Here is an 18,535-nt window from a genome sequence, read left to right as displayed (position 1 = left end):
ATACATAAATCAATGCAACACAGACCAGAATTAAAGATTCAGTCAGGGCTATTCAACAAGTCTCATCTTAATATGCATACAGAGGTGCAAGTGTTTCTGTACCCTAGACACCTAGACAAATCTGAAAAGGTTACTTCATTTTGGTCAAAATCTGCTACAATTTCCAAAAGAATTATCTTTTTCTTCTGCTTTCCTAGAATTTCATGGTATTCCATACTGTTTCCAAATTACCAGCACTTGGGGGCATACACAGAGATTGTTCTAGTAGTATTTGCCCTATTTAGCTAGTCTCAAACTGAAGGTCTGCTTGATATTAGACCTATACAGGTAGTAAAATTCCTCCTGTTTCTCCAACTAGGATTACTACCTATTTTCTGAGTAAAATAGGAATAAACCTTACTCTCTTTAATGACAAAAAGAAACCTCAGCATCAGAAGACTGATTACAAACTAAATATCTATTGGGTTTCTAACATTACTTTAACTTGAAAACAACAGCTTCTGAAATTTCTCAAGTGTTCAGAGTTAAATTTGAAAAAAATTTACAATTCCATAGGAACAAAAATTCAGAGAACATTAAGCACACATTTTACATTTCAGATCAAGACTTACACGAAGGAAAACATCAGCTCTTCCCCCACCCCATATAACTAAAATGGACCATCTGACATTAACTAGTTTAAGTTATGATACTGCAAGCCAAGATTATGAAAATTCTTTGCCCTAGAAGATCTCAAACCTTTGCTTCTTCTGTTCCTTGATTGTACCCCTCTGGTATATTTTCAACATTGCAGCAGGCACCCCACTCTTCAGTCCTAATTGAAAAGATTTAGAACAAAGAGCTTTATATAAACGCAGGAGCTAAGTCGTAAGTCTAATGACTATACCACCATCTAGTGGTAAAGTAGCTCAGTTCTAAAAATGAGGCAAATACATTTTCATCCCAGCATTTACATTTATGCTTCTTTTTTTTAAGTACGTGCTACAAATACCTCCTATATATTTCATACCTCCTGTGGGGACACAATCTTAAGATGGTCACTATGATCCCCACCTCCTGGTGTTCACACTCTTGTATGATTTCCCTCCAAGTTTGCGTCTAACCAATAGACAGGATGTATATCATTACACTATATAAGAATGTAGTGCCTGTCTTGCTGATCTCTCTCTCTTGCTGACTATAAGGAAGCAAGCAGACATGTTCACCAACCCCATGTGGCAAGGAGCTGAGGGTTATTCTGGCTGACAGCCAGCAAAAAGCTGAAGTTCTCAGTCCTACAGCTGCAAGGAATCAAATACTACCAAGAACCATGTGGATCCTTCCCCAAAGCTCCAGATGAGAACTCAATCTTGGCTAAAACTCTCATTACATTCTTGTGAGATCCTAAGCAGAAGACCCAGATAAGCTGTGCCCAGATTCCTAACCCACATAAATTCTGAGATAAGAATGTTGTTTTAAGCTGCCAAGTTTGTGGAAATACTGTTACGCAGCAACAGATAACTAATACACCCTGCCTTCCTACTACTTTAGTTTCTGTAAGCCTCAAGTTCTTAATACAAATAATCAGTGCAGAATGAAGCAACTTCTACCCTGATATATATGGTTGCCACCACCCCCCCCCCCGCATTCCTTAATACAGTCATCCCCCGGTATCCATGAGGGATTGGGTCCAGGACCCCTGGTAGATATCAAAATCCTCAAGTTTCTCAAGTCCCTCACGGTCAGCCTTCCACCACCCCAGGTTCTGCATGTGGATCGGGAGGGCCGATTGTAAGTTTTAAAAAACCCTCTTTATCAAAAAAAAAAAAAAGCATTAAACATTCAAGAAATAGAACTGCAAGACAACAAAAAGACAAGGTTATATCTGACTAGCACCAAGCCTATCTGAATTTCCAGACAGAAGAATCAGGGAGAAATATAAGACAACACCTACTTTATTATCTCAAAGTTTTTGACTAAATCTGTTCAATAATAGCTGCTTCCTCAGAGGCCACAATGTATACTCCTAGTGAGTACCAAAGGCAGACACTAAAAGCTCCTAAAACTCCCCTTTAGCCTGAGATTCTTTTCTACTAGCTGGATGTATGTGTCAAGTAACCACTTTGAACCTCAGTTACCATCTACAAAATGATGGTGCTGGTTTAGAATCAGGTTTTTTTCCCTCAAAGTGTGGTCCATGGCCTACCTCTATCAGAATACTTGGGTGTACTTGTTTAAAAAGTAGATCCCTGGCCCTACTCTGACCTCCAATTTTGAAGGGAGGCCCCAAAATCTGCCTAACAAGCGCCCTAAGTAATTCATATATAAGTTTGAGAATCATGCGATTATAGTTCCAAAGTCTCTTCTAGCAATTAAAGAACTGATTCTGGAGTCAGACTTGAGATATGTGTCAGGAGGGGGAAATTTCCCCCCTACCCGTCTTAAGTTCTTGTGGCTGGACTAATAATAAAATTGACACAAGACAGGTTAATAGGAGAAAAACAAATTTAAAACTGATTCTGACTTGGGCCAAACCCCCAAAGCCTGAGCATTTCGCAATGCAACATATCTTTTGGTAAAACTTCTCTTCCCCCATTAAAAAACGTATATCCCTGCACATACAAGCATACATACATGTGTGTGTATATACAGTTGGCCCCTTCATTTCAGCGGGTTCCACATCCACAGATTCAACCAGCCACGGATGGAATTGGTTGAATCTGTGGACGCAGAACCCATGGATATGGAGAGGGCCAACTGCACATACTACACTGTTTTATACAAGGGACTTGAGCATCAAGCATTTTGGTGTTTGCAGGGGTCCTGGCACCAATCCTCCACAAATGTCAAGAGATGACTGTGTATAAATACACTAAGTCATAAGCTTGCCAGGTCCCTTCCACTTTCAAATGATACACAGAAACATGATGATCTTGTAGTTGACATCCCCTTTCCCTTTATTACCTATCCTGAGTTGAACTCTTGTAGTTAATATGGACATCCCCACTGCTAGTCACAGCACTGTTCCTGTTCTTCTTGGAACCACTTCGAAACAACTTAACTGCAGTCTTCAACTCTTCTTCATCCACAACAAACACATCTTTATAGAGAATTTCATACAATACAGCTAAAGGAAAAAATGACCAAAACTCCAATTGTCAAAATAAGAATTTTTATAACAATGTGAAAATAGCTATAACCCAGTATATGAATTCAATAGGTACCAACAAAGTTTTAAAAGAGCTATTTATGGTGGGCCACTCAATTTAAAGATCGGCAACAAATCATCTGAAAGCACACCCAAACATTTATAAAGCCTTCACATGCCTTGACAAACAGCTGCACTTGACTGAAATTGTTTTGAGTACACTGAATCGTAATGACCATTACTTGAACAGCAGAGTAGAATCTGAAGAAAAGAAAAACACATAGAACAATTAAGTGAATGTTAGATATCTTACAACCATGAAATACTTCAAATTAAGTTGCTAATCAGAAATTGATAAACTAAATGAATTTGCTTTTTAAAAAAAGTGACTTTCAGATTCTACATATGTGATATCATACAGTATTTGTCTTTCTCTGTTTGACTTATTTCACTTAGCATACATGTCAATCAAATCTCAGTAAGGCTGGGGAAAAAGTGAGTTTAGAATCCAAGTACAGATAAATGAAAGCTGTATGCCACAAACAGATTTTCTTGACAGTGAGTTTTATTTTTTTTAATTTTTTTAATAAGCGAAAAGAATCTGAAAAATATATATATATGTACAACTAAATTACCCTGCTGCACACCTGCAATTAACATAACACTGCAAACTAACCACACTTCAATTTTTTAAAAAAGACATTTTCCAAAATGGTTGTGCAATTTATACTCATACTAGCAGTATATTAGAGTTTTAGTTACTCCAGGTTCTTGACACAATTTTTCATCCTTTTTTATTTTTGTTCATTGTTTGGAGTTGTTTTTGTAGTTCTTTTTTGTTCCTTTCTTCTTCTTCTGCTCTCTTACGAGTTGATAACTTTCTTTAGTGTTACATTTGGATTCTTTTCTCTATTATGTGTGTGTATCTATTACAGATTTCTAGTTTGTGGTTAGCATGAGATTTATATATAGCAATCTCTCTCTATATATATATATATATTTACACATGATTATTTTAAACTGCTGATCTCTTAATTTCAAATGCATTTTATCAACCCTGTATTTTTACTCTCCTTCCCTCATGATTACTGTTTTTGACATCATATTTTACACCTTTTTTGTGTATCCCTTAATGCTTATTGTGGATATAGATATTTTATTACTTTTGTCTTTTAACCTTCTTACCATCTTTGTATGTGGTTGACTTCCAAAAAGATGTGGTAAATATATACAATGGAATATTACTCAGCCATAAAAAAGAATGAAATAATGCCATTTGCAGCAACATGAATGGACCTAGAGATTATCATGCTAAGGGAGGTAAGACAGTGACTTTTAAATGTCAAGATTAAAATCACTGCTAAGGCAACACTGTGAGCCTCAATCACATTCCTGATAATATACCAAACAAGTCCCGATTTACGAATTTGCAAAAGATGGGAACTTTTACAAATTGAGCAAATAGAATAGGAAGCCTAACAGAAGTCAAACGACCCAGCTGAACTTCTAAAAATGGAGAAAACAGGTCAAATATCCCAAATTTAGACTATGGGGGGAGGAATTTCATTCAATTTATTCAAAATGTTATCCACTATATTGAATAGCAATATATCAATATGCTATATGGGAGCCTTCCTTAAAGAACTGAGGCACTGAGATGGCTATAAAATGAGTTAATCTCTTAGCTGATTCCTTCAATATCTAGTTTTTTCAAACAACATTCAGAGGTGAGGCTTACTAACCAAATTATTTCAGTAAAAATGCTCCCTGGCTCCATGTGATGAAATCTGTTTATATAACAGGTCCAAAACCTTTTTGAATTTTTCTTCAAAAACCTCTGTCTTGTGTAAAGGATGTAATCCCTAGTGATTAAGTCTATTTTATTTTGAAGCCATCTCTGCAAACAACCTGAGGTACTAAAGACAATTCTCTGTGATCTATGAGAGGATAGTGCCACCAAGTTTCCTTGGCAGAAAATTATCGTAAGCACTCTTTTTTTCTACTTTCCTACACTACCCTGGGCTAACTTCTCCCAATGAACAAGTTCTCTGACCGCAGGTCTATTATTCTTCCCTAGTCTTTTTTTGCAATCACAACTCTATCAGTATAATCCATTTCAAAGTACTGAGAGGGAGTATCAAGCTAAAGTAACCCACAATAAAGTTTAAGTTGCAAAGTTTCACCCACCCCCAAGGGGTATTTGCATTTAAGAGGAGTTCATTAATCTAAAAGAACAGTGAGCAGATTTTGAGCTGAGAAGCCTTTTGTACTTTGGACTAGAAGAACTGGAAACTCCAACAAAGAAAGGTTAATAACCAGAGGCAGTTAGTAAGGATTAGTTAAAGGAACCCAGCTAACCAGAACTGATGACTAAATAAGCAGGAAAGAAAACAAAGATGAGTATACAATTTCTCTATTGAAGTGGCAAGAAGTTCTATTTTGATTGGAAGAGGCAAAACTAAGCATGATGGCTTTTATGTTCCTGGTGGTATCTCAACATAAAATAATAATTTTCTCATACATACTTGTGGGTGGTGTGTTTGTTGGGGGTGGGAAGGTGGGATGTAATGGCAGTAAACTAGTTAAAAATGAGGCAGATCTAGATTACTGATGGGGATAAATATCTGAAAAGAACAAGTGACAGAATGTTAAATATGAGCCCATCTACATAAAAACTAATAAATGAATAAATACATAGAGAATGAAATTGGGATACCCACCCAAACTTAATAGCTGTTACTTTGAAGCACATGAGATTGAAAAGCATGAACAGAAACTTGACTTTTCACTCTACATTTCCAGATACACGTTTCACTTTGTTTTAAATATAGTGTTTTTCTATTCTTTCTAGATAGAACAAATTGGCTGAGTGAAAATGGCTAGTTTCCAGTAGCATTCACTTTGACACTGGATAACTATGTAAAATGCAGAATTAAGTCAGCTAAAAAGGTGAAAGGTACTAGGGTGAACATTAGGTATTTATTTCTTCAAAAATGTGCTCTAAAATATATTTTATGCAAAGCTTATTAATAATGTTCACTGCTTTTAATAAAGTCATTTTTGAAAATACAAACAATTCAAATATAAATCTTAGGAGCCTGAACTGATACAGCAACTAAGTTTTAGGCAAAGCAAGGTGTCACACAACAAAAGTACCCTGCTGCCACCTGGCTCTTCCATACTTAAATTTCAATACAAACTAACATTCGCTTTATACATTCCCAAATCAGACATATATACAGTATCCTGTGCAATGCAAATACCCAACTGCTGTTAAGTGTTAGCTCTATATATATGTATGGATGAGACTTACACATGATATTCTCATGGCTGCACACACTAAAACGGTCTTACATTTTTGTATTCTTATGGTTCCCAATGGGTGATGTTTTCCCCTTAATTAGCTCAAAAATATCTCTGTAAAATGTATAAGACTCATTTGAAAACAGAGCTGTATAATTATAGGAACTAGGTGGTAGGAATATGGATGTTCACTATACAAATCTTATAATTTCTCTCTGTATGAAAATTTTCAGAATAAAATGTTGGAGAAAAAAAATAACTGCAGGTTTAAAGGTTCCTGGTAAAGATCTAACTGTCTAAATCTCATCTCAGACAATGCTGTGTACAGTTGCCAAAACACAATAGCTAACACGCCTCTTCCTCAAACAAGTCTGATTATGTCACACCTTTGCTTAAAAACTCTGAATTGAGTGTTTAGGGACAATTATACTAATGTCTGAATTTACTTTGAAAGACATCAAAACTTAAGATGGATTGATGAATGGATAGAGGGGTGGTTAGATATGTGACAAAACAGGATATTAAATATTAGCAGTGGACTAAGTGGTGGGCTTATGGATGCTCAATATAAAATTCTTTTCGCTTTTCTGTATGTTTGAAAAACCTTCATAATAAAATACTGGAAAAAAGCTTCAATTGTCTATTCTGTACAATGAAAAGCCAAATTATTGGCACAGCCTACTACATCCCTCTAGCCTATCTTTTCAGCACTGTCTTCCCCCCATCCAGCTACTTGGCCTCAAAGGGTCTCTTGCTTCTATGCCTTTGTATATAGTGTTTCCTCTGAAGAGACTGCCCTTTATACTTGTTAAACTCATTTTTTTTAATACTCCACTTAAATGTCACAACCACCATGAAACTTTCTAAACTCCCTAAAGCACAGTGAAGGGCTTTTTCTTATATGCTCTTTGCATATAGTTGTATTATAAAACATATCACTTCACTGTAGTTATTTACATGTCTGTCTTCATAGCCTCTTGAGCCCTTAGAGGGCAAGGATTTTGCTGTATTAACTGTGGTATCCCCAAAACCTAGTAAACTGCCTGGTACACTACAGGGGCTTAATGTTTACTGAACAAATTGGCAGTACCATCAGTAAAATAATTAACATGCCCCAATTTATACTTATGTTCTAAGTTATCTCTTGCATCCTATTCAGTCTTTTCTATTCCTAACGCCACTTGCCTAGTTCAGGCCTTCTGTCTAGATTACTGTAATATTCTAACAGTTCTACCAGTATCTAGTCTTATCTTACCATCAAAATGCTGCCTGAATTTTGCTCCATGGTATGAAACAAGACAAAACTCAAATACTGTGTAATCTACATTCACTAATCAAATCATCTGGATAGAAGGCTTTTCTTAAAAACTTTTTGGAAGAAAAACTGTAGGCTAAAAAACAATCTGTTTACCTGCTGAGAGTTCTCAACCAACTAAACAACCTCCTACTATTTTCCAAGCACCTTACTAGACAGTAGTAGCACATTGTCCCTGCACTTAAGAAACTTTCAGACTAATGAGAGAAACAGACATGAAAACATATACAAGGTGATAAACACTATACTTACCTGGGTGATGCTAGGGGAACAAAAAGGGAGGAAATAACTCCAGGGGAGGTGGTAAAGTTTCAAAGGAATTAACATTTGAGATACAAAGGAAAAGAGCATGAAAGTTGGACTCTCTGGACACATGATGTACTAAGGTTGAAGTACAATGAAGCTAGAAAGAAGGTTTGGGACCCTTTAGGTTACTGAATGTCCAGCTTCAGAGTTTGATCCTTATCTTCTAGTCAATGGAGAGTCAATTAGGGTTTTGGGTGTTTTTTTTCCTATTACAGAGGAGTGACAAGATCAGGTTTGTTCAGAAAGATAGCTAACAATACTTAGGCTGACTAACTGGAGAGGAAAAGGCTAGTTGTAGAAAAGCTTGGCTTTTAGACTGTGCTTATTTTTTCATTAATTAGGTTTAAAAGGATGATTTCTTAATGATAAGCTGGCAGCATCATTCAATTTTTTATTTTAGTAAACATTCACTTATCTTCTTACCTTGTCTTCATAGCCATTATCTGTGACATGAGTTGGAGGCCTGCCAGGATAGCGATAAAGAATGAAATCTCGACTACATGGGTAGAAAACAAAGATGGATGAGAAGAGACAATTCAGTATATGCAAGAAATAGTTATAAGAACAAAGATTTGTGCTTTTAAACTGCCTACCTTATTCATCTAAAATAACCTAAATGTTTAAGAGGATAAATATTAATTCAACATAGACAGCTAACTGTCCCTAAAGTCCTATGCATTTTTAAAATGTATCTTAATTTGAGGAAAAGAGGAATAAAGAAGATAAATTGCCAATTGTAGGAATGTAAGTTTTGGAGGCTCCCATTTATTTAAAGCAGGTGTTGGCAAATTTTTCTTGGTAAAAGACCAGATAACAAACATGGTTTTTGCAGGCCATATGATTTGCTCAACTTCGACTTTGTAGCCTGAAAGCAGCCATAGGCAATGCATAAACAAATGTACGTGAAAGCTTTATTTATGGACACTGAAACTGAATTTTATATAATTTTCATATGCCATGAAATATTATTCTTTTGATTCTTTTTAACCATTTAAAAATTTTTAAAAAGCATTCTTAGCCAAGAGCCATACAAAATAACAAAAAGCAGGCCAATTCAAAAGGTTGTCCCTGATTTAAAAGCAACAACTGATTAGCTGCCTGCTCCATGCCTCTTCTGTACTACTTCTTGCTGGATTTAGTGAGGGATGAGCAGACTGCAAAACAGTAACTTGAACAAGTCCCCATACAAGAGGGTTCTGATTCTATCAAGGTATATGCTATCTCACCATCCTAAGAACTGTGAAGGAGTCTTACACAGATCCAACTCCTTAAATGAACAAGATTCCCACTAGCCTCTAACCCACATTATATAACCTACTGCTTTCAGAAATGCCACTTTCGCAGTTTTAAAGACCAAAACAGAACTTCCAAAGCAGTAGGGTAGTGTTTTTCAAATTTTTCCACCATTACTGCCTCTCTAAAGAGCCTTTAAAAAAAATACGTTTCTTAATTTCCCTATAAAATTTTAATACTACAGATATACTGTATATCTGTTTTCATACTGTGACCCTTTGAAGGATCATAAACCAATGTAATATCTAATATTTGTTGTCCTCAGGAAACAATTTCTACCCTCTTGGAAGTGATATTGCCCCAATGAGCACACATGCACAAAAGGCACAAAGTTAAATACACAAAAATTCTAAGATAAGTATTCCGATTTTCTACAGGAATAGTACTAGCAGTTCTTAAAGCCCTTTATTCTTCCATTCAAACGGACACAAATGCAGAAGTTCTCCACCCCAAAATTACGCCATTGACTTTGCTTAGACCACTTCATTTGACTATCAATACATCAAATCTCAAATATTCCCAATCCTAAAGGGACTTTATTAGAAACCTCACACACACACACACACACACACACACACATGCTTTCTCTCTTAAAAAAAAAAAAAGAGATCCAACTTACTTATAAATTAGAGAAAGAGCTCTTATTTCCAGATGGCCAGCACTTTCCTAAACATAAACAGTGCATAAAGGTTTTAAAAGCATTCTGTATCTAGGAGGTAAAAGTTTTCGCAAGTTCAACAATTGTTTTTTTAGATGCTTAGCACTGTTGTAGGTGAAGAATTTGTACAACACACTATAACTTGCTTTGAGGCTTGGGATACTGTGATAGTTACTTATTAACATAAACTTATTCTGAGAAAAAATTGGACCTAAAGATCTTCTTAGTTAGCTATTAAGTAACAAGGACAGGAACATGGGAGATTTAAAAGACACAATAAAAATGTAATTAGTGTAAGAATACGAAGTTAGCAGGGTATTTAGTAAATGTGTTAAGTCCAGAACTATGGAATTAATTTAATCACATAAAATTATTTTTAATATGTTTAGGAATCTTACTCCCACATAAAAGAAGGATAACTACAAATCAGGAGAATTGTTTAATAAAAAAAATAATGACCTAGTAACATTCATTGCCACCCCCCTCCCCCATTAAAGTGAAAAGGCTTGGGTTAGTCCTGTTCCCAAGTAGTGTATACTCTTTCACTAGTCTATAGATGATAAAATTGTTAACACACAATTTTCAATATTCAACACAAAACAACAGGTCAATTCCCAGCCTCTAAACTTTTGCAAGAACTATTTGATTCAACACAGCTGGCTACTTAAGAAAATAGACTGGGCCTAGCTAAAGTGACACAGCTGAATGATACTTAGGCTACTATTCCAAATACTCTGAAAAGATTAAACCCCCATATTTGATCTTACCTTGGGATCTCCCAACCGTTCCAGGTATTTCTCAAAAGATCCCTCCACATACTTCAAAAATAAAACAAACTTGACTTAACCAAATACATAGCATTACTGAAATCTGATTATATTGCTGTTGTTCAGCTGAACAATTATGGTATTAAATGACTACTTTGCACAGCACCTCAAGAAGATTTGTACATACACAAAAGTTAGTGGAGAAAAGCTGGACTATAAGACTATCTCAGGAACTGCTCCTGGCTTATCCACATACCAGTGCATTTCATCAAACAGTATGCCTTTGGAGTTTCTTTTGAAATGCCAACTTAAGTAACGACAATTTTCATAAATCAAGCAAGCACAATAATTATAAGGATTTCAAATTTGACAGCAGACATGCATTTACAAAGTTAAACTGAGGAACTTTAAAAGGAATTTCACTAGTTTCAAACAAAGCACAGGCAACAAGGGAACTTTTTGGGTGATGGAAATATTTTGTATCTTGACTGCAGTAGCAGTTGCTTGACTATATTATTGCCAAAACTTAAAACACTAAACTTAAAATGGTGAATTTTATGATATGTAAAATATACCTCAATAAAAATTAAACTCAGGAAATATACATTTAGTTCCATGCATGTATATCACTAGACTTAAAAAACTATGTTAATTTTTCTCAGTTTCCTTTTTAAACAGTTTTGAGGCATAACTGACATACAATAAGCACACATATTTAAATGGCACAAATAAGTTGACTTACGTATGCACCCATGAAACCATCATGACAATCGTGATAGTGAATATATCCATCACCCCCGTAAGTTTCCTTGTGCCCCTCTATAACTTCACTAACCCCCAAGCAACCACTGATCTGCTTTCTGTCACTACAGATTGACTTGTATTTTCTAGAGTTTTATATAAAGGAAATCATACAGTATGTACTTTTTTGGGGAGGTCTGGCTTCTTTCACTCTGCATAATTAATCTGAGATTCATCCATGTGGTTTTAAAATTTTACAGACATCTTTGTTACTCAAAATGTGGTCCTTGAACAACAGCAAGCATCACTCAGGAATTTAACTGCTGAAATCTGGGGCCCCAGCTCAGATCTAATGAATCAGAATTGTTTTTTTAACAAGATCCCCAGGTGATTTGTATGCACAAAAATACTTGAGATGCACTGCTTTACACCATGGTCTTGCATTTGAAGTAATTTCACAAATAATCCTTTCCCCAGGTGTGGTGACCACTAATTAACTTCAAGGTAATAAGCTTTAAAATCAAGAAGGCTTCATATAGTTTTAAAATTCACAGAAACCTGTTGAGAAAATTAAGAGTAAACCTCGAACAGCAGGCAAATACCCATAATATAGTCAGGAGAACAAATAGTACTGGAAGGGCTAGGAATGTTTAAAACAACAAAAAAACAAACAACAAAAAAAACAACAGCCACAGGAAAGGGCGCACTTCAAATCAGACCTTGATAAAACCTTATTTTGTTAACAAGAATTCAAATACTTCAACGTATACGAAGATGCCTTCTAAAAGTTGTTTTAAAGTTAATCATTAGTGGCAGAGCTCCAATTACCAGTTTGTCACATGAAAAAGACATGTTCAGGAATAAGTTGTTTCCTTAGAGTTAAGTTTTACAAGATTCTTCAAGTTGACTGGCTGACAATCACTGTGCATAGAATTAAGAAAGAACACAAGGGGTTCCCATTTATACAAATTTAAAAATACACATTTAAAAATATTAACATAGCCAAACCCCTCGTGAACTGATTACTTGTTTAAGAGAACTGTGATATGGATAACAGTCACAATGTGACTTTTTGGGTGTGGGGGTGAATAAATAGTGGGAAGGATAAAGATTAACTTTCTTAATTTTTAATTAAAGTACAAAACAATCTAATTCTGGGAGAAGATCCAGAAGCATGCTACTAGCTAGGAGGAAGGAAGCCAACTGAAAATTAAATATTTGCTATTGAGAGGAGATTGCGGGATATAATATTCATGCGTAGGCACTCAAAATTCATTTCCTACCTGCTACATATTCTATGAGCAACTCTCCCTTGGGTATGTATTCTACTTACAGACTCAAACGTTTGTTGATTTTCTCTCATATATGAGACACAAGCCTTCCTGATTTCCAAGTGATGGACCTGGCTGCAAAACAACTAAAAAGAAGAGAAAGACCAGCTCACTGTCAGCAGTTATTTGAAACAGAAGCTTCTAAGACAAAACTATGAACTGGACACTCAAGTCCTCCCCTTATTCAGAACATATGTAGGAAACTGGGAAATTAAGTCCTGATCTTACTAAAATCTGTTTTTGTCATCTTTAGCGATACAGAAGAGGTATGATTCTGTCATGCCCCCCCCCTTTCTACTACTATAAATTTTTCCTTAGGCATAAAATTTAGAGGAAGAAGGTGCTGCTTATAAAGGATCAAGATACATTTCAAAGTTTTCTTTAACCCCATTACTTTACCTCTTACATTCCAAAGTGGCATTTAGAAAACAGAGAAGATAGCAAAGGCACAGCAATATATTTGAACTAATCAGCAAAGGCATGCACCAAGCTAATAAGTAGAGAGACCCTGATGTTTTAAATAGGGAAAAGGGAATTTCTGTTGTTCTGTTTGGGTGGGCTACAGGTCTTCTAGCTACAGAACTGTGCCAAATCTCAAACTCCAAAAACTCAGCATAAAGAAGATGTATTTGTTTTCCTTTTACCTGCTCCGAAATAGCCCGAAAGAGGCAAGAGGCATCCTTGGCAGTCAGCTTTCGAAACAGCCCTAAGCTGCCTAAGTATTCATCCATTGATGCCTCATTCAGAGACTTCTGGCCGCAGTACTTTTTCCATCCTTTATGCATTGTGCACAGGGGGTGGAGTTGGGGAGGGGGAGAAAGTAACACAGGTGTGGCAAGAAGGAAAAAGCAGGGTGCAGGTAGGAATGGGTAGCAGTAACAGGGCTTGCTTATGCAGGTATCCAGAAAGCAGCCCAAAGTCTAGGCACGAGAAGGCAGTTGGAGTCAGCGCTGCACAATCTTGGCACTTCTCAGGAGCAGGAGAAGCAAAGGGCTGGCCCAGGATAAGTCGGGACCCTGTGAAAAGAAGAGGAAGAGCCGATGCTCCTAGGAATAGAGAACTTGACTTGAGAAGGAGATGTGGGAGCGAGAAGGAACTTGCAGAGTTACCTTGTTGGGGAAGGGTGGGATTAACCCAACCAGCCCAAGGTTGAGAGAAGTATGCACAAGCAGCTGAGCTTCGGGACCAAAAGGAAGCCGAGTCTGCAGCTTAACTCAAGGCAACTGCTGCACGAGGTTGCAAAGGGACTGCAATAAGGCTCAGGTGTGTATGATGCAGCCCAACCCACAGTACATTGCTTTAAGATCTCTGCCCGAATTTTCAACCAGTCTCTGCCCAAGTTCTCTGCTCCCATCATAGTTTCATGTAGATGAGAGGAAAAAAAATTGGAACATAATTAACTGAGTAAGCGTTTGTGTTAAGACTATCTTAAGAAACAAAGAAAATGGGAGGGAGAGGGGGACTCCCTTGATCTAAAAGGGCAGAGGTCACAGTTCAAGCAAAGTAAAGGGCCAAAGCAAGTTATCTGGATATTTCAGGTATGATGTTTAAGTAATCTCATTTATTTCTCCTAAATAATAATAACCCTCTGCTGGGACCACAGAAATTAAATCCATTAGTTATGCTAGAAAACACTAATACAATTCTTGACTAATGTCTCCAAACTACCGTACAACATTTACAGAAAGAGAAATTGCAAAAAGTGTCTTTCTCTGAAAATGCAAACAATGAAAATTTAAAATGAAGCTTAATGGAAGAAATATCTTACCCACAAACTTGCTAATAGGCTACATTTAAAATGCTGTGGCACCACACTAGAGGTGTTGGACATGAGAGGCATGTTTCAATGTTTAGGGCACTTTTCTGGAAAAACTGCTCTTAATTCTGAGAAAACCAAAGTAAATACGACTGTACTTTTTGTAAGGTTCAAAAACAGCACTGGTCACTTGTATTACTTGATTTCACTGTCAAGTGTTATTTAAATGCCAAAATCCAATTCCGTTCTTACTTTTTCTAAGTGTTTTAAGAAATAAATAGATCTAAAGCTGGCTTTGGAGAAGCTGCAAAATTAAGCTGCTTTCAGAATTGTTTTTCTGGTATCTGTGGCTCCAGTAGTAATCATGACTGCCTCCAACAGGAAAAGCATCAATAATCAATTTTACAATTTAGGAATGAAATAAAAGCATGGTAGAAAAAATAAAATCTTGACTTTCTTTAGCATGCCAATTTGAAATCACCTTGACTAATTTATTTTTCAAAGAAACCAAAACACTGGTGCAGAAGTTCTGAAACATGGTTTGGGAAGAGGGATCACCATCTTTCTTTAAGACCATAAATTCACTGAGAAAAACTGAATTATAGTGAAAAAGTTAATTCATTTTTGGCATTTTTTACTTGTAGAGAAAAATATAAATTCTTCATATTTATTGCTATTTATACTAAAAATATGGTATATAAAGCTTCAATCAATATTAACCCATACACTTCATTTTGAAAAAGGGAATAGAAGAAGGGAAAACTGGGAGAGGGAGAGAGAATCAGAAAATAGGTGAAAGAGCAGGAAACAAAGAGAAGAAAAATTAGAGGCAGGAAGACAAAGAGAGATAGAGGAAAGGGAAAGTAAACACACAAAGAAAACACACAGAAATAGACCCATACAAATTCAGTCAATTGATTTTTGACAAAGGTGCAAAAGCAGCTCAATAGAGAAAATATAGTGTTTTTATCAAATGCTGCTGGAACACCTGACATCCATATGCAAAATAAGAACAATGATCCTCAACCTATACCTCACATCTTCTACAATAATTAACTCAAAATGGATCAAAGATCTAAATGTAGAACAAAACTTCAAAACTTTTAGACGAAAGCATAGGAGAAAATCTTCAAGACCTTGAGTTGGGAAAAGAGAACTTAGATATGATATAATAAAAGAAAAATTGATTAATTGGACTTTATCAAAATTCAGAACTTTTGCTCCGCAAATGACACTATTAGGAGAGTGAAAACACAAGCCACAGACTGGAAGATACATGTCTGACAAAAAACTTTGTATCAAAAATATATAAAAGAACTCAAAAGTCAACAATAAGAAAAGAACAATACAATTTAAAATGGGCAAAGATCTGACTACACATTTCACCAAAGATATAGGAGCGCCTAATAAGCACGTAAGAAGGTGTTTAACGTCATTAGGAAAATGCAAATTAAAACCACAATGAGGGCTTCCCTGGTGGCGCAGTGGTTGAGCGTCCGCCTGCCGATGCAGGGTATACGGGTTCGTGCCCCGATCTGGGAAGAGCCCACATGCCGTGGAGTGGCTGGGCCCGTGAGCCATGGCCGCTGGGCCTGCGCGTCCAGAGCCTGTGCTCCACAACGGGAGAGGCCACAACAGTGAGAGGCCCGCGTACCGCGCAAAAAAAAAAAAAACAAAAAAAAAACACAATGAGACATCACTACACACCTACTAGGGTGGCTATGATAAATAGTACAGACAATAACAAGTGTTAGCAAGGACGTGGAGAAACTGGATCCTAAGTAAAAGCAGCCAGATGCAAAAGGGGCATGATTCCAAAAGATATGATTCCATCTATATGAAATATACCAAAGAACAAATCTACAGAGAAAGAAAGCAGGTTAGTGGTTGCCTAGGGTTGAGATGGGAATAGGTACTAAATGCAAACAGGCACAAAGGATCTTTTTTGATGGATAAAAATGTTATAAAACTCTTTTGTGGTGACGTTTGCACAACTTTGCATAATCACTAAGAATTACTGAACTGTACACTTAAAACTGGTGATCTTTTAATAGCTTTATAACATAGCTCACATACCATACAATTCACTACTTAAAAGGTGAATTTCGATGGTTTTTTAGTATATTTACAGTTGTATGTCCATCACAATTTTACATTACCCCAAAATGAAACCCCACATCCCACAACCATCAGCCTCCAATCCTCCTATCCCCACCAACTCCATGCAACCACCAATTTACTTTCTGTCTCTACATATTTGCCTATTCCGCACACTTCAAATAAATGGAATACAATATACAGTTCTGTGTAACTGACTTCTTTCACTTAGCATGATGTTTTCAAGGAGCACCTATGTATCAGTATTTCAATCCTTTGTATAGTTAAGGCAGATTTTATTTATCCATTCATCAGTTGACAGACATTTGGGTTGTTTTCACTTTTTGACTATCATGACTAAGGCTGTTATAAACATTCGTGTCCAAGTTTTCGTTTGGACATTTCTATTCTCTTGGGTAATACCCAGGAATGGAGTTGCTGGATCATATGGTAACTCTATGTTTAACCATTTGAGGAACTGTCACCACTTTCCACAGCAGCTGCACTATTTTCATTCTCATCAGTAGTGTATGAGGATTCCCGATTCACATCCTATCAACACTTACTGTCCATCTCTTAGATTACAGCCATCCTATGTGGGTATGAAGTGGTATCTTGCTGTGGTTTTGTTTTGCATTCCCCTGATGGCTAATAATGTTGAGCAGCATCTCTTCATGTGCCTATTGGCCACTTGTATATCTTTAATGAGATACTACTACATACATCTTAGAATGACTAAAATAAATTTTTTTTAATGACAATACCAAGTGTTGACAAAGACGCAGAGCAACTGAAACTCTCGTATGTTGCTGGTAGGAATATAAAATAGTACAGCCACTCTGGAAAAATAGTTTAGCAGATTCTTATAAAATAAAAAAGAGTTGCCATATGACACAGCAACCCCACTTCTGGGTAAATATTCAAGAGAAATGAAAACTTAATTTCACACAAAAACCTGTACATGAATATTTATAGCAGCTTTATTCATAATCATGATTCCTCCCAAACTGGAAACAATCCAAACATCCTTCAACTGGTGAATGGACAAACTGTGGTACATCCATACAACAGAATACTCCTCAACAATAAAAAATAATGAATTATGGATATATACAAGAACATGTGTGAATCGCAGATGCATTGTGCTAAGCAAAAGGAGAGATTCAGAAGGCTACATACTGTATGACTGCATTTATATGACATACTGGAAAAGACAAAACCATAGGAAGGAAAAACAGATTGGTTGCTGCCAGTAGTTAGCATTGTAGGAAAGGGTTGACTACAAAGGGATGACAGGAGCGGATTTATGGGTGTGGTGGAAGAGTTCTGTATCTTGATTGTAGTGGTGGTTACACGATTATGCATTTTTCAAAATTTATAGAACTGTACATGAAAAATGCTAATTTTGCTGTATTTAAATTTAAAAATAAATAAAACAAAAATAGTAGAAGGAACAGAATTTACAGTTGAGGAGCTCACAAAACAGACAAGGTTGGAGAGAAAAAACAAGAAAATTAGAGGATCAATTCAGGAAAGCCAATATCTAACTAACAGGAGTCTCAAAATGAGATGAAGAAAGCGGAGAGGAAGAAATAATGATGATGATGTATGGAAAATTCTAGCACTGCAGGATATAACTGTCTATATTTAGACTGAAAAGGTCCATGAAGTAGCCAGAACAATGAAAGCAAAAAAGATGATCTGCAATGCATATAACAACATTCTATAGCTTTCTGAGAGGAAAAACAGGTCTTAAAAGATCACACATATGAATAGCAATAAACTTCTCATCAGAAGAACTAGAAGCTAGAAAACAATGAAGTTCAATATATGAGGGGAAA

At 36.3% G+C, this 18,535-nt stretch overlaps 1 protein-coding gene across 1 annotated transcript in view; it reads right to left on the bottom strand.

Annotated features, from left to right (window-relative positions):
* The window catches only part of ALG13 (ALG13 UDP-N-acetylglucosaminyltransferase subunit), a 74,734-nt gene that overhangs the window by 41,362 nt on the left and 14,837 nt on the right, over positions 1-18,535 (bottom strand). The window contains 11 exon segments of the mRNA XM_082864773.1: positions 739-814; positions 2,944-3,106; positions 3,307-3,388; positions 8,475-8,547; positions 9,964-10,010; positions 10,770-10,820; positions 12,844-12,927; positions 13,486-13,635; positions 13,638-13,717; positions 13,720-13,841; positions 13,843-13,857. Of these exon segments, the coding sequence (XP_082720899.1) occupies positions 739-814; positions 2,944-3,106; positions 3,307-3,388; positions 8,475-8,547; positions 9,964-10,010; positions 10,770-10,820; positions 12,844-12,927; positions 13,486-13,635; positions 13,638-13,717; positions 13,720-13,841; positions 13,843-13,857 (943 nt within the window).

This window comes from Leucopleurus acutus, assembly GCF_964270905.1.
Source record: "Leucopleurus acutus genome assembly, chromosome: X".
Classification (NCBI taxonomy): Eukaryota; Metazoa; Chordata; class Mammalia; order Artiodactyla; family Delphinidae; genus Leucopleurus; species Leucopleurus acutus.
Note: the sequence above shows the minus strand (reverse complement) of the source record. Positions and strands in the feature narration are given on the sequence as shown.